The sequence below is a fragment of the Rattus norvegicus genome, chromosome 2 (genome assembly GCF_021556685.1).
Source record: "Rattus norvegicus strain SHRSP/BbbUtx chromosome 2, alternate assembly SHRSP_T2T, whole genome shotgun sequence".
NCBI classification, from domain to species: Eukaryota; Metazoa; Chordata; class Mammalia; order Rodentia; family Muridae; genus Rattus; species Rattus norvegicus.
Window position 1 is genome coordinate 221926569 of NC_141535.1, and position 15680 is coordinate 221942248.

At 46.6% G+C, this 15680-nt stretch overlaps 1 protein-coding gene across 26 annotated transcripts in view; it reads left to right on the forward strand.

Annotated features, from left to right (window-relative positions):
- Nucleotides 1-15680, forward strand: part of Lef1 (lymphoid enhancer binding factor 1) — a 113291-nt gene that overhangs the window by 88750 nt on the left and 8861 nt on the right. For 17 of the 26 annotated variants that reach the window (XM_087614989.1, XM_087615011.1, NM_130429.2 and 14 more), the window contains 3 exon segments: nt 2789-2896; nt 6557-6605; nt 7220-7260. In XM_087614989.1, coding sequence (XP_087471115.1) covers nt 2789-2896; nt 6557-6605; nt 7220-7254 — 192 coding nt within the window. In that variant the 3' untranslated portion in view covers nt 7255-7260. 26 annotated transcript variants of the gene reach the window in all.

Genomic DNA, 15680 nt, shown 5'->3' on the forward strand with positions numbered 1-15680 from the left:
CTGGCAATTTTTGATAATAAAATTTGACTCTTTTTAAAGTATATTTTTCAGTAATCAAAGAGTTAGGAAAACGTTTCCTCAGTCTTAGTTTTCTTTCTGTGTTTCAGAAACCCCTGAAATAAAGGCCACCTCTGTAGCTTTTTTTTTTTTTTTTTTTGGTTCTTTTTTTCGGAGCTGGGGACCGAACCCAGGGCCTTGCGCTTCCTAGGCAAGCGCTCTACCACTGAGCTAAATCCCCAACCCTCTCTAGCTTTTCTTAAAAAATGTTTGTCTTCAATGCAGAATTCCAGTAGAGTTGGAGAACCTAGCTCGTTAGTCTGTTAAAGGAGCTCTGGCTGTCGGGCCTGAGGTGGTGCTTTGAGCATTAGGAATTACCAGGAACTCGAGTCCCTCGAAAGTGCCAGTAGCCCATGTTTTCTTTCTTGATGGTTTGCCCTGCACAATAAATGCTGGCAATTTGCATAGGAGATGCAGCCTCAGTTTGCATGTTCAGGAGTTAATTTTTACTTGCCATTCTAGATTATTCTCTCAGCTTATGCCTCCATAAGCATACAGTTAGGCCAACATCCTCCTGTTGTCAAAGGTGAGACTGGGCACAGGACTTGTCAGATGAGTAGAGGGACAGACTTAAAAGTGGCAGACTTCTTGTCTCTTGACTTTTTCCTCTCTTCACACAGCTTAGTGACACTTAGCATTTTGGTAGTCACAGTTATTTATCACAAGTGTAGTAAATATCAGTGACTGGTGACTTTTGTGTGTGTCTGAGTCTCTGTGTGTGTGCATTGTACACACATATACATATATAACACACATATATACATGTGTACTTATGTATACACATGCATTTACATACATATGTGTATACATATCGACCTATACGTATGTACATATGTATTCTGTATGTGTATGTGTATATAGTGTATGTGTGTGTAGTGTCCTGGTTGAGGGTCTTCAGTGACAGGCTATGTCTCTTGAGGAAAGCAGCCACCGGTGCCCACTCATGCCTCTCCTTCATTTCCATTTGTCTCATTATAGTTATTTTATAACTGAAGTGTATTAACGATAGGTGAGATGGTTTAGCAGGTAAAGGTTTGCCACAGGGCCTGATGACCCGAGTTTGATCCCTGGGAACCGCATGATGGAAGAGAATCGTTCACATAAATTATCTTTAAACTGCCACGTGTGTGCTATCGTGTATGTGCCTTCGAGAGTGTGCGTGCACACACACACACATACATGCACACAGTACATTTTAAAAGTCTATCACCTGACTTGCCTTTCTGTTCACATCAAGTCACCTGTTTGCCATGTTCTTTAACTTTTAGTGCACTTCTAATACAATTACAAACGAACAGAACAAATGCTTCTCCTGATCCAGCACCGAGGCTGGCTTCAAGGGGATTTCAAAAGGTGTGGGTGTGGCCGCTTGGGCTGTGTGCTCTGCAAGCATGGCAGGAAGGGGCCAGGAGTGTGGGAGGGCTCCCTGGCTCTTGTCTGTCTATTACACAGAACAACAGGCATTCCTGTTTCCTGCAGCACAGAAGCTGAGCCAGGTCTCCAAGTCCAAGGCCACACCAGTGAGAGCTGTTCTCTCAGCAGCCCTCTCCTTCCTCCCTCTCCTCAAACACCCACACCTCCATTTCTCTTTCCTTTTTTCTTTTTGTGGTGGAGAAAGAAAAGGTGCATGAATTAGAAGCATTGTGCCGGACAGCCTGGTACAGAACAGGGGAAGGCAGAGACTCCCAGCTTCCTGAGAGACATTGGTGGGGGGAGGACTCTTCTTCCTCCTGCAGCTTCCTGAGAGACATTGGTGGGGGGGAGGACTCTTCTTCCTCCTGCACCTCCACCACCTTAGTGTGTTACCTCACAGTTGGGCGGTGCCCACATCTCCATGGATCCGAGCACTGGAGATTTTCGGGAAATACTAGAAAACCATCTGCTGGGGTCCCAGGGAAGTGGTTTACAAATGTTTGCAAAAAAAATCATAAGATGTAAAGTCCTCACTCCCTTCCCTGCAGAATAACAATTTTTGTTCCTCAGTGGTTACATCACATGAGAGAAGGGGACCTCTAAGGTTTCCAGCAGCCATAGTTCTTTATCAGAAACCCCAGTCTCGTGGCAAACAAGTTTAGATGTCGCTTCTTGCTTTCTATTGGCTGGACAGAGGCTAACCACAGTCAGAGTGCGCTGTGTGAGCGGTGTTATCGATTTTCTGTAGGCGTGGACGTGTGTGGAAGTGTGAGGAGATGGACTGACTGCTGATGTCACGGCTCACTGGATCACATGATTCAGATTCCAGACTTCGTATGACAGGGCCGGGACAGAGTCCGGGTGGGGACTCGGGCCAGTTTATCCTTAAAAAGCATCTGGAAATGATCACATTTTGCATAAATAAGTGATGTCTGGGCTCTGTTATCAGTGTAGGCTCCAGACAATGAGAGGAGAAAGCTGGGTATCAAATTTCACCTGTGAGATGAGTTTGGTTGGTTGGTTTGTTTGTTTCCTAATTTTATTGGCAACAGGGAAGGGTGGGTGACAGATCTTTATACTCTGAATGCTTTAATATGTTGGACATAATAGAGGAACACAGGGCAGAGGAACCAAAATGTGTCACTCCAGCCACCAGACTCCAGGTAGGTTTCTGGGTCACCAGGGCCGCTCCCGTTAGCCGGGAGTCAGAGCCTAACTGCTTATATCAAATCCATGGGTCAGAGCGTGAAATGTGAGCTGGATTGTTGCCCCTTGGCTCCTTACCTTTTCTCTCTTCCTTTTTCCTTTTCTGTTTTAGTGGCACGCCCTCTCCCGGGAAGAGCAGGCCAAATATTATGAATTAGCGCGGAAAGAAAGACAGCTACATATGCAGCTCTATCCAGGCTGGTCAGCGAGAGACAATTATGTAAGCCCCTTCTCTATCCTGTGGTTTATCTCCTTGCTCCCCGACCTCCCCCTTGCCCTGTTCTCCACCACAAAGGGGATGTTTGGAGGATGCATGGGTACTGATTCTTGTTTGGGGGGGATTAGTGAACTGCGCGATAAGGATTTCACGAGTAGGTTGCATTCTGAAAACTTTAAGCTTTTTAAATTTGTGGATGTGAGTGCTGATTTCTCTGTAAAATGAAGCTCTTTTAGAGTTCAAAACAGAAATCCCTTGTGAATAAATCTTAGGAAAAAGATGTAAAACAACAGCCAAAAAACCCTATAACTTCAACCATGTAAAGACAAGATTAGCTCTTAAATAGTTACCACTGATCTCGTTAACTCTGTACTCCCGTTATGTTTTCTCTGTGTCTTTAGCTTTGAATACAGGTAAAATGTGAGTGTGTATATGTGTGTGTGTATGCATTTATGTATTATGTATTTTTTATCACGTTTCCTATCCTTGTCTAAAAATGTATTTTTCTTCTCTGAAGTCATATTTATGTTCCTATTCTATTAAGCAAATGTCTCAGTTTCCTGGTGTCTCCTGATTTCAAATTTTTGGCATTTTCCCCCCTCAGAGATACTATCCACCCTGCATTGGATGTGTCTGTGTAAAATGGTGTTTTTCTCCCCGTCCCATCATTTCAGCATCATAGATTCATAGTACCAGGATACTAAGAGGATAAGATATTTTAGCATCCTTGGTACAAGTTGTCAGCATTCTCCCCAGGTGACAATGGCTTTACAAATCTTGCCCCATGTCTTGGTGACTGTTTTGACACAGTTTTAGAACTACATGGGGCTTTTTGTTTTGTTTCTTAATCTCCCATTCTTTGTTCTTTGACTAAAAACAGAGTAGAGATTGTCATGTCCTAGGGAATACTAGTTTAACTGTCGAGAACTCCCTAGCTTATGTTGCCAGCTCCCTTACTGGAGAGTTTGAATATCTTCCTGACATTGTCTTTAATTCTATGTTAAGAGTGGTATATTGGAAACTCGGTCATTTTATATAAAGTGACAGTTTCGATTGTTTAGATTCTTAACAGAATAATTTGAAAATCACTCTTAGCTCAGACAGCTACAACAGGCAGCCTATGGAAGCAAAGATTTACCTCTTGCTCTTCGGAGGCCGGGGTACCAGAGACCGAGGCACCTGATACGTTTGGTGTCTGTGGGCCACCCCAAGCATGTGAATGTGCACTCGCTGGGCTGTGCTCCCCCAGGAGCAAATCTTATTCATGGGGTCTGTGCCCCACGCACCACCTCCCAAAGGCCCCACCTCCCAGCAGCGTACTCTGTGGGTGGCCAGGAAGCGTGAGGGGGACCAGAAGGAGACCAGCAGCAGGAATGTCATTCTGGCCAGTCTTGCTTTAGACGAATTGTCCCTTCAGCAGCACGTGTGACGCCATGCCTGCGCACAGGCTGGCCGTGGCTGCAGCGGCTTCAGTTCCCACAGAGACAATGACAGGTTGTATCTAAGGTCGCATGTCCCGTAACAGACATTACAGCATTTTAACGTACGTGCATCTCTGTGGGAATGGGTTAGCATTGTGTCCCCTCTGTTATATTATCCACTCCTCGGAAACGCCACTCTACTGTTCGGGACGCGGAGCTCAAGCGTGCACTCAAACTTCGACACAGAAATAAGAGTCCCGTGGGCAGTTGCTTGGAGGCAACGGCACAGCCGTCTCCCACGCTGTTATTTTGGTTTGATTTAATAACTGCCATCTGCCGGCTGTAGAGAGGTCTTTCCACTCTCTCTGCTACTTCCTAATCCGTGTCATTGCCTCTGGGGCCTGTGAGGTCGGGGAGGTTAGGTAATTTGTCCCCGGTCGTGGAATAGGCCAATACACTGCAATTTACATCCACATAATACCGACTTGTGGATCCGCGTGGCTGGCTCTCTCCTGAGGATTAGCTCCAAGTCTACTGGCTTCTGCTCCCTGAGCAGTAATTACCATGTGCTGCCCTGAGCCTTGGCTACACCCTTTACGGGGGTAGCACAGTCCGTCCTAAAGGGGTGTATAGTGTCCTCCTCTGACCCCGCCACCATGCACACCCTTTTGGCCGTGGCTTGCCTGGGGGACCACCGACCTTTACTCTCTGACCCGTGCAAGAGCTTTGCCAAGCTGTGTCTTTACACATATGCATTGCTTACTGGACATCTTAGAAAATTTCAGTTCTAATCTTGGTAAGTTCTAGCATTTAGAAGGGTGTAGAAGATACACACGTGGGTCCCCTTTCTCCCCCTCTTCATTCCACTCCTTTTGTTCCCCCTGCTTGTGAAAAGAAAGTCGTTTTGAAGCAAGCTGGTGGATCGTGAGTTTATCCTGAAAGATCTTATTCTCCACGACTGGTACAGGAAGTTGTTTTGTGTGAGCTTTGCTGGAATGAAGGGAGACCCCAGCTTTGTTCATACTATACTGTTTTTTTTTTCTTTTTTCTTTTTAAAAACAACCCCATCCATGGCATCCAAAGCAGCGTATGGGGAGAGTACCCATGCTAACAGTCTGGCTAACCGGACTTTAACAGCAGCCGCAGGATGTAGGTGAGGATGCCCCAGTCTGCTAAGACCATTAAACGTACATCTGGGCTTAGCGTTAGAATGGGCTGCTCAATGGCGCCATTGGCTTTACAGGTGAGGTTGATGACTGTTATTTAGGTGGAGTTTTTGTGAGGCAACAGAACATTGGTTTTCCTGAGGGAAGGTGTCTTGCCTCCCAAGATAATATAGTCTATGTAATTTTGACAGATTGTTTTTATCTTGCATGAATTAGTCATTTAATATCCAAACTGGTTGGTCCCCCTCTGTGCTGTAAGTTCTCTCACCTCGCTGATTGAGACATAAGATACCATGCAGGCAGTAGGGGCGATAATGCTCAGAGCGCTACGTGCTGGCCATGTGGAGGGTGGAGAGACACTCAGGGCAGAGCTCAGGTTCAGGGAGGATTCTGCTCAGCAGAAAAGACCCAGATCTGTCTGAGGAAGAAGGGTAAGACACGAGACAGGAATTTTTCTTGAAAGAGTTGCCACTTGGGACCCATGCATATGGAAGCCAAGCGAGGGGAGGGCAGAAGGCTCTCGGGTGAAACAGCCTCACGGGAACCGCAGGAAACCTGAGGAGAACGAGGGATCTTGATGACTTCAGGGAGCACACTCTTCCGTTTGCTCCTTTCCCCGAACACCTCTGGCCACAGTAAAGATGGTCACTGATTCAGGCTGCCTGCTTTAGTGTTTAGGCTACAGAGAATGTTCTGTTAGTCAGTTGAGAATACCTAACCGCTCAGGATTCATGAGAGTGGGCTCTGGTTGTAGCCGCATGGAAGTGCTTTTACTCAGTTGACACCACAGACGTAAAATGTGGTGCAGTGCATTTCCCACTGGGTTTTGTGCTTGGCACCAGTAGAGGTGGGCTCTTCTGAGCATGGCAGTCAGGAAGAAGCGTCTTCAAGGAGGCAGGGATGCGGGAGTCACGTACATGCACACGCAGAGTCGTTACAAGTGCTGAGGAAAGGGAGAACCAGTGACTCTCCTGCCTCTCTGGCTGGCCTCCTCCCTCTGTCTTTGCTTTCTGTACATTGCACACCTGCATGCTGCCCTCCGCCCTCTGACTTCACTTGTGCCTCTGTCCTTCCAGGGCAAGAAGAAGAAGAGGAAGAGAGAGAAGCTACAGGAATCTACTTCAGGTAGGTACCACATGGCCCTCGGTTGGTGCTTCTGCTTCTGGCAGACTCCTTGTAAACAGTCCACATCTTCTTAGCCGCTGATGCTGTCTGTGACTGTCACATGTGATCCCTTAACTCACTGGCTTTCTTTCCTGAGATTCTTTAATGTTTCAAAAAGACTTTTCTTTTAAATGTGAAGGTGCTCGTAGAGACTCCTCCTTTCCCAACCCTGTGCCCGGAGTCATAGTTGAGAGGTGTGGTTGATTTTGATTTTTTTTTCCCCCTTCTGTTGTCTTTGTTCTCTTTGCTTCTGCCTCTGCTCTGTTTGCATAGTCCTTAAGTATGCCACTTCTACGATGATAGTACCACATGCTACCGTGTACTCCCTTGAGAACCTTTCATGTGTTTGGGGTGTTTTAATACTAAACAACACAGTGTCTCGCACTGTGGCAGGAGACCGTGAGGGCCCACCTCGGTCCCTTTTCCTTCCCATTAAAGGGCCCAAACAGAAACAGCTGTCACGAGAACCAAAAAGGGCAAAGTGAGCAGGTCCACACGATGTTGTAGCCACGGCATATTTGGAATGTACGGGAACCTCTCCATAAAAAATTTGTTAAAGACACAATTTTCTGCAGGTACAGGTCCCAGAATGACAGCTGCCTACATCTGAAACATGGTAAGATCAACTCTCTTGGCCCCTGCTGCTGATTTAGCTCTTAACAAGAGGCACTCGCTTGCGGATCTCCCCGCTCTCACCAGTTCCGCTCAGCTTCGTTCCTGAAAGAGGGAAACGTCACCCAAATCACCCTAGTGCTGTTGGCGCGTTCATGGTCCTTATCCCAGCTGTGCGTGCAACACAGTGTGCCTTCGCCTGTCCCACCCCTTCTGTACAGCTGTTTCTCTGTGCTCTTGCCCTCAATGTTTTTTCCTCTCAGCTATTTCTTACTGACCAGTGGAAAATCAGCCTTAAAAAACAGAAACAGAGGGGTTGGGGATTTAGCTCAGTGGTAGAGTGCTTGCCTAGCAAGCGCAAGGCCTGGGTTCGGTCCTTAGCTCCGGAAAAAAAAAACAAAACAAAACAGGAAGCAGCCTGACATCCTCTGCCACCAGTGGGGATGAGTCTGAGGGTCACCTTTGTACCCCTCTCAGCCATGGTACATGGTAAAGACTCAGTTGAAATGATGTGTGGACAGTTTGATTGTAGGGAGGAAGATTTATGTGCTTTTTCTATTTTAAAATGTCTTCTACTGGGTGTTTTTCTTTATGGGTAACCATTGCTAGACCTCGCCCTAGGATCTGTAAGTAAAACCTAATTCACTCATTTTTTTTATGGTAAGTCTTTCCTTTCTAGCCACGTGGCCCAGGAAACCGGCTTCAAAAATAAAGGCTGGGTCTTAAGTTTGACTTGACAGGGCGTAGCCGTCTTCCATAAGAGTTGCCTTTTTACCTGCAGTGTTACTTCTCTAGAACCCTGTGCGGTTAGTCACCTAGTCCTGCCAGGCTCCCTTTGGGTCCTCTTTACCTCTTGCCTTCCTCAACCGCCCAGCCCTTGTCACTTAGTACGTAGGGAATGTGTTATGGCCACAGACTTTCCCTTCTCAGTTCCGAAACACAGATGATGTCACTTCTCAAAGCCATCCCGTTCTTACTGCCTGAAGGGTACAGTCACAGCTCTTAGTAGATGCCCTATCCTGCCTCAGGTCAGTTGTTCAAGGTTTCTTCTCCCTTCCAAACTGGCCCCTGTGAGACCTATGTGTTCTGTCCAGATAAAAATAGCAGTCCCACAAGCAGGCGGAGGGCTCCGCCTGTGCCGGTCTCAGTGCTAGCAAGGCCTGCTCACTCTGTGTATGAACAGACCCATCTGGGCAGCAGCCTTTGGAATGGCCTGCAGTGTGGATGCTCTGGACCAAGCCAGGGGACCTCATCCAAGCTTGAAAATGTACTTTGGGTCCTAAACTTTGCAGTGATTTTTCCCTACAGGAATCTCCAGGGTAGGTACTGGCCCCAAGTAGATTTCAATTTCCAGTCAACAACCTGGGCCCTCTAGTCAGCTTCTTAGCCTCATTCTCCTCACCTGTAAGGTATGCCTTGCCTTTGGCCAATAGGAACTCAGAAATGTCCCTGTCACTTACTCTTGCCAGAAACTTTCTTGATCTTCATTCTGACTTCTTCCCAGGTTTCCAAATCCCCAGCTAGTACCACAATTGTTCTATCCAGATCTAACCTCGCGGATTTAACCTAAGGCTTGGTGACTTCTTCCCCTGTTAATGGATGTCATCTCTTGACATCAGTGACTATAATATATCCAAACGTAACACAGCCACAGATGACGGCCACATAACCGAGTGGACATGAATTACAGTCTTCTGAGCCAGCCACTTAGCTTTGTTCTTCAGTCCCCAGGGGATGATTTGGTTATAATCCCAGCCCCAGGAAGCATGGCTGCATGGATGACAGCCTAGGAAAAAGTATGCCCGCACACCTTGTATTGTTTGTTTGTTTTTTTGATTCCTCTTTAAGGCTGGGTCTCAGGTAGCACAGACTGACCTCCAGCTCACTCTCGTAGGCAAGGCTGACCTTGAACTTTGATCCTCCTGCCTCCACCATCTGAGTGCTGGGATTACCGGCGTGTACCACCGTGCCTGGCTTACTGGAACTGGAGACCAAGCCTGGGCCTCGTGCATGTCCGGGAGGCACTCTGCTAACCGAGCTGTGACCCTCTCTGTGCTGTTTCATAAATGTCACCTTTTCATTGCTGATCTCTTGGGAATAGTTTGCCCCCTTGCCATGTCCAGCCATGACAAAGCAGGCCCTCGGAAGTACAGCGTGTCCCGGGCTGGCACGAAGCCACGTGCTAAGTTCTGCCTTTGCACCGACAATTTTAGGCTGCCTAGTTCATGAGAAATGCATTGCAGAACTTAAGAGTTGGAACTTGATTTAATGCCTTTCATGATTGTATATAATCATGATATATATATATATATATATATATATATATAATACTTGATATATATTTGATATAAAAGCTGAGTATGATACAAAAGGTTTGATAAAATCTGAGGTTTTGGGGGGTTTTTTTGTTTTTTTGTTTTTTTGGTTTTTTTTTGTTTTTTTGTTTGTTTTGTCTTTTTAATGTGTTTTTTTTTTTTTTTTCCGGAGCTCGGGACCGAACCCAGGGCCTTGCGATTACTAGGCAAGTGCTCTACCACTGAGCTAAATCCCCAACCCGTTTGTTTTGTCTTAAAATGTACTTCAGCTGCCTGTTTCTTTAATAAGTCGCAGCAATCTTTGGACTTCTCACCATTTTCTTTTTTCCTGAAGGTTAAGGAGTCTTCTTTGAACATATAAGAACAAAACAAATGCTGCTGTCGCCAACAAATGCTGCTGTCGCCCACTTCTTTTGAGCCCCCAGCTGCTGGGTGTGGCCTGACTTGTTGTATTTACTGCTTAAAGTCACTAGTATCCATCTCCCTCTCATACCCTGAATGGGTCACGTGGTCTTTGAAGTGCAATGCCCCCCCCCCCCCCCATGACAGTCCTGTTGTACAGAGAAAACCTGGGAGCCATGAGATTTGTACAGAGCAGAGAGGAGCCCAGGCTCCATCCTGAAAGAGTCCAGTGAGTCAGCGAGGGTGGCATTCTTGTTCTCCACACCCCTCCCCTTTCTTTGCTGTAAGAACTCCTGCGCCCGGACTTGTCGGTCACCAGTGCTTCTTTACTGAGCCAGGTCTTTATAAGACCTGGAGATGCTACATTGCAAGGGACAGAGAAGGGCCTACTGTCATGTGCTACCTGTGGTGCTCGAAGGCATTTGATATAGGGGTCGCACTGAGAAACCTAATGCTGTAATAAAAACAAAATGTTCTTGGCACTCAGGAAAGCACTGTCACAGGGGAGGGCCCTGTGACAATCACTGATAGTCCCTTCTGGAAGAACCACAGCAGAGAAATCAGGGACTGGGCTACCCAGGTCTCAGCACAGACCCTGTGGGAAGTGCAGAGCCTAGAGCAGCCCCTCATAGTCTTTGGACTCGGGGCTGCATGGGGTGAGGGAGAAGGGAGAGAAGCCATGGCCTCTAGTTCATCTAATTTGTGGTCTGCACTACCTCACAGCGCTGCCACAGGCAGCCTTGGTCCCCCTTCCCTGACTTGCCACCACCAGACTGTTTCTGTAGAACAGCCACTCGCTTGTGTGGTTCTTCACTTCCTGCGCAGATGGCCTCCGAAGCCTCTGCCCCTCCCCACAGTGGTTTTCTGGTGCCAAAGGTACTCAGAAGTTCTGCTGATTACGTGGGTTTGGTTTCTCCCATGGTGTCGGAAGAGCCTGTCTTGCCGGAGCTGATTACATCTCAGAAGCGAGCTCGGGACAGATGGTGTACTTGATTAGAACCAACTCTCCCTGTAGAGCGATGTTTCTCAACCTATAGGTTAAGACCCCCTTGGCAAACCTCGACCTCCAAAAATACTTACACTAGGGTTTGCACTTATACGATTCACAACAATAGCAAAATTACAGTTCCAAAGTAGCAATGGAAATGACTTTACGGGTAGGGGGTCGCCTCGATGTGGGGAACTGTATTAAAGGGCCACAGCACCAGGAAGGTTGAGAACCACTGCTCTAGGGAGATGTGAAATCCCCATAGCCGTTATCAGTTCTGAGAGGACCATGCTAAGGACACTCACCAGCCAGGGCCTGAGCAGGAGGGGGCATAGGCTCCGCCTCCAGGAGGCCTCAGTCCTGTAGTACACTCAGGTGTATCTTATAGTCCCAGTTAACACCAGCCTGCTAAGCCATGCCCACCCTCCACACTGCTCGTTCCTACCACCCTACCCCCGCCTGGATCTCCTCCACTTCGTTTTTTACCCTAGTAATTCCCTTGAATTTTCAGGATCGATCTTTCTTTCTATCTTTCTTTTTTCCTTTCTTTCTTTCTTTCTTTCTTTCTTTCTTTCTTCCTTCCTTCCTTCCTTCCTTTTGAAAAGACAAATTTTTTTTAAGTTAACTTTTTGGGTTAGTGTACAAAATAATGTATTTTGTTATGGAATTTTCTTTTTAAAAATGTTTTTGTTGTTAAATTAACTTACAAAGTAGTGGGTTTCCATATGGAATTGGAATATTTCATTTTGGTTGATGCCCCTATCCACCAGTGTTAATGGCATTTCCATTAACGTCTGTGCTGTTTACAACTTCTGGCTTCCACATTTGAGAGGAAATTCATTGTTCTGTCTGGGTCTGGATTATTATGCCTAACATAATCACCCCTGGCTTATTCTATTTTTTTCTACAAGTGACTCAATTTCATTATTCTTTAGAGCTAAATGATACTGCGTGGGGTATGTCTGTCTACTGTGTCTTCTTTATCTAATTCATTTGTTGTCTGGGCTGCTTCTGGCCATTGTGAACATTCCCTCTGGAATGATGGGGTAGGGATGTCTGTGGTATGCTGACTCTGGCCATAGTATACAGTATGTCTACTTTTAGTTTGGGGGAAATCAACATCAATCGACCTCTGTATGGTCATACTGACTTACATTCATTCCCCCCAACAATATGCAAGAACTCCTATCCCACATGGATGTGTGATGACTAGTGTGTGTTCTGTTTGCCAGTGGCCATCCTGACCTGGGTGAGATAGAGACTCAGTACTCCTAATTTGCATCACACACACACACACACATAGCTAAAAATGTTGGACATTTTCTCAGAAGCATCTGTTCGGATAATTTACCCATGTATCAGTTGTGTTGCTTGCTTCATTGTTATTGCCCTTATGGTTCGTGTTTGCTTTTAAAATTTGTTAACAATAAGCAGGGCTCCGTTCATGAGTGCAGTGCCTGGGGATACCAGAAGAGGGTGCTGAGTCCCCTTAAATGAGAATTAAAGCCAGTTGTGAGCCACTGTGGGTGCTGAAAACCCAACTCAGATGCTCTGTAAAAGCAGCGCTCTTAACCTACTGTGTGCCCCGCAACCCTCCAGACCCCAGAGGGCTTCTTTGGTTTTAGTATTTTGTAACTATCAGGTTAGTAGTTGGCAAAGATTATTTTCCTGTCCTGTAGGTCACCTGTAGGTTGCAAAAGCATCCTTAATTCAATGAAATATGGTGTACAGTTCTCTTCTCTGTATCCTGCAGTCCTGTTCCTGAAATCAGTGCCTGGGCAATATCTTGCAGTGTTTTCTCTGTTTCCTTTAGTGGTTTCAACGTTTCAGGCCTTATATTGGATTTTTAACCCACATCGAGTAAGACTTAGACGTCCAGTTCCACCCTTTAGATGTGCACAGTCAGTCTTCCCTCTGCCATCTCTTAAAGTAGCTGTCGTCTCTTCAGTGTACATCTGTGGAATCTTTGTCATGATCAGTTGACTGTGGATCCGACGGTTTGTTTCTTGCCTCTCTTCTATTCCGTCGGTCAGCTGCTAATGCTGACGGCTTCATTCAACTCCTGTTAAGCGAGAATGATCTTTAAAGTTCTTTAAATGCTGTGTTTCCATTCCTTAAAATGCATGGATTATATTTTATGCCTCTGTGTTGGAGGCAGGGCAGGAGGGAGTTGCCTCCTCAAGCCCCATGTAGAAGTTGGGAAGGAGAAGGGGAACCAACCAAAGCTGGATGTGTGTGAAAATTCCACAGGCAAATAAATTCACTCTGAAACTATTGTTGGTCGGCTCTCAGTGCCATAATACCTTTGGTCCAAACTGGAGGCAAGAGCAGTGAAAGCCATTCCTGAGGGTTCTTCTGAGGGAGCCAAATGCATCCTGTCCAGTTTTTGTCTGGAAGCTAAGAGCCCAGGGCCTTGGGAGGTGAGACTGCACCACTCCTTTCTATCCGCGTGAAGGCCGGTGTCACAGACACTAGTGGTTTATTCTGCCAATCAGCAGTAAGGGTGACTCCCGCAGGGTAAGAACTATCCTGGGAGGAGGCTACTTGGTGAATGAGATCCTTTTCTTCCCAGAGGGGTTTCCAGTATGAGAAGCTGTAGGCCCAAAATGGCTAACTCTAAAATGATATGATTTGTGCTAGGAGTTACACATAGCATGTTAGATAGATAAAGAGTATGTAGAATGAATAGGTAAATCTGAGTGGAATCTTGGCAGTGTCTTGGGTGGCTGGCACTTGAGCTGTGGATTGGCGAGGGAGTTCCTAGATCCCACAGCTAATTATTTTCCTGGGAGGTTTGAGGGCCTTGGCATGGGTTTGATTTGGCACCTCGGCAGCTTGTCGGTAGTCTGACGTTATTATCAAAGGCTTGACTTTCCTTTCTCCCTGTCTCAGTCAAGATGCGTAAGAAAGCAAGCAAGGAGTCAGAACTGTTGAAACAGCGGGCAGATTGATCACTTGAGTTCATTAATTAAAAACCAACCCTGCGAACAAGTTTATTAATGTTTATTGTAGCAAAACAAACCCCAAAGCCAAAATTCTCTAGAGATAGAGTTCTGATGTAGTGCCTCTCTGATTATATAGAATCCACAAACTAACTTAAAAGTAGAAGCAGGATACTTTTAGGAGTGGAAAACTCCTCTGGCTAAAGGCACGGGCGTGCACCTGAAGACACAGATGCACACGCAGCCCCCTCACGCCCACCCCACCCCCATTTTGGCTTTGACATAATCTTTTTCTCAGAGGCCTGCTAACTAAACGAAGAAGTGTGTTTATCACTCAGTAGAACCTTCAGCCGTCACTGCCCTGGGGCCAGGAGCTGTGTGGGAGAAGTAATTGCAAGCACTGTGCAGGCTACAGGAGTTAATTGTGCAGGGCTTGGATTTATGTTGGGGGGAAAAAAGCATGTTTCTGGCTTCTGTTTGATGATGGCATTTAAAGGTTCAAGGCTCCTGGGTCCTGTGATTCTCCTCCCACAGAACCCCCCAGCTACAGAGCAAGAAGGCAGAATCTTAAGGGTCTGGGGGGAGCCTTATGCAGCCCCAGCTTCCGCCCTGTTCTCTGAGAGGTGGGAAGTGGGTAGTCAAATGTTCTCCATGGTCTTTTAAAAAAACATCTACTACCTATATAGTTTGAGGCTCATCCCAGCATCTTTGAGCCTTTTTTCCTAATCTTCGCTCCTAATTCTCCCCACAAGTGTACACAAAATCAGCCTCATTAGGTGTCTAAGCCTCTGGGTGTCCACTGGGTTGGTGTTTAGTAAGAAAACAGAGCCAGACTTTTTTCCCTTTTCTTTTTTGAAATGGTGAAATTAAAGGGAAATTAAAGGCAGCTTGAGAAATCCTAACGCTTGTTCAGAGTCCCAAAGCAGAAAAGACTCTTGCCTGTTCCTAGAAACTGAAAACGTTTGGCTTCTGTCTCCTTTTCCCTCTTGTGACACACAGGAAGCACGTGATAAGGAATTGTTGCACGCAGAAGGTAGTGAGCGGAAGTTAAAGACTCTGGGAAACAGGATCTGGAGAGGAGAAGCTGGCAGGTTAGAGGCCAGGTGTCCCACACTGTCTACCCACCCCACTGGAGTCAGCATCCCCCAGGCACACGGCGGCTCAGCAGCGCCCCCTAGCAGAGGCTGCCTTCTGCCTCCCTCGTAAAGCAGTGTTCAGATCCTAGGCAGGGGGTTGCTGGCTGCATCTGCGTTGCCTGAGAACCCTGGCTCACTTCACTTGAAGCTGGAGATCTCGGTGCCCTGAAGGGACTCTCTTCCTCAGCTTCTGTCCCTGGTTTGTCCATTCTGAAGGAATGGCCTACCTACGACTTTCCTCTTGTGCAAATGGCTGTCACAGGTGAGTAGAAACCTCTTAGAGAATCTTGCCTGTCATGCACCTCAGGAAGTTCAGGCCTCAGACAGTCTTAGTCACAGTTTTAATATAGAGATAGTCACATAATTAACAATGTGGTTCAAGTGACTGCTGTGCAAACTGTAGGTTCTCTAAGTCGGACCCCATGTCCAGGATGCCAGTGGTCAGTGTCTCAGCTACTTTCGTTGCTATAGTAACTTACATTAAGTAACTTACTTAAGTTGCATGGCAACTTACAGAAGAGTTTGTTTGGGCCTATGGTGGTTCCTCCATGGCAGGGATCATGGCAGAAAGCGGCAGGTGAGGTAGCAGAGGCAGGAAACTGAGAGCTCACATCTTGAACCCCAAGCCTGAAGCCGAGTGA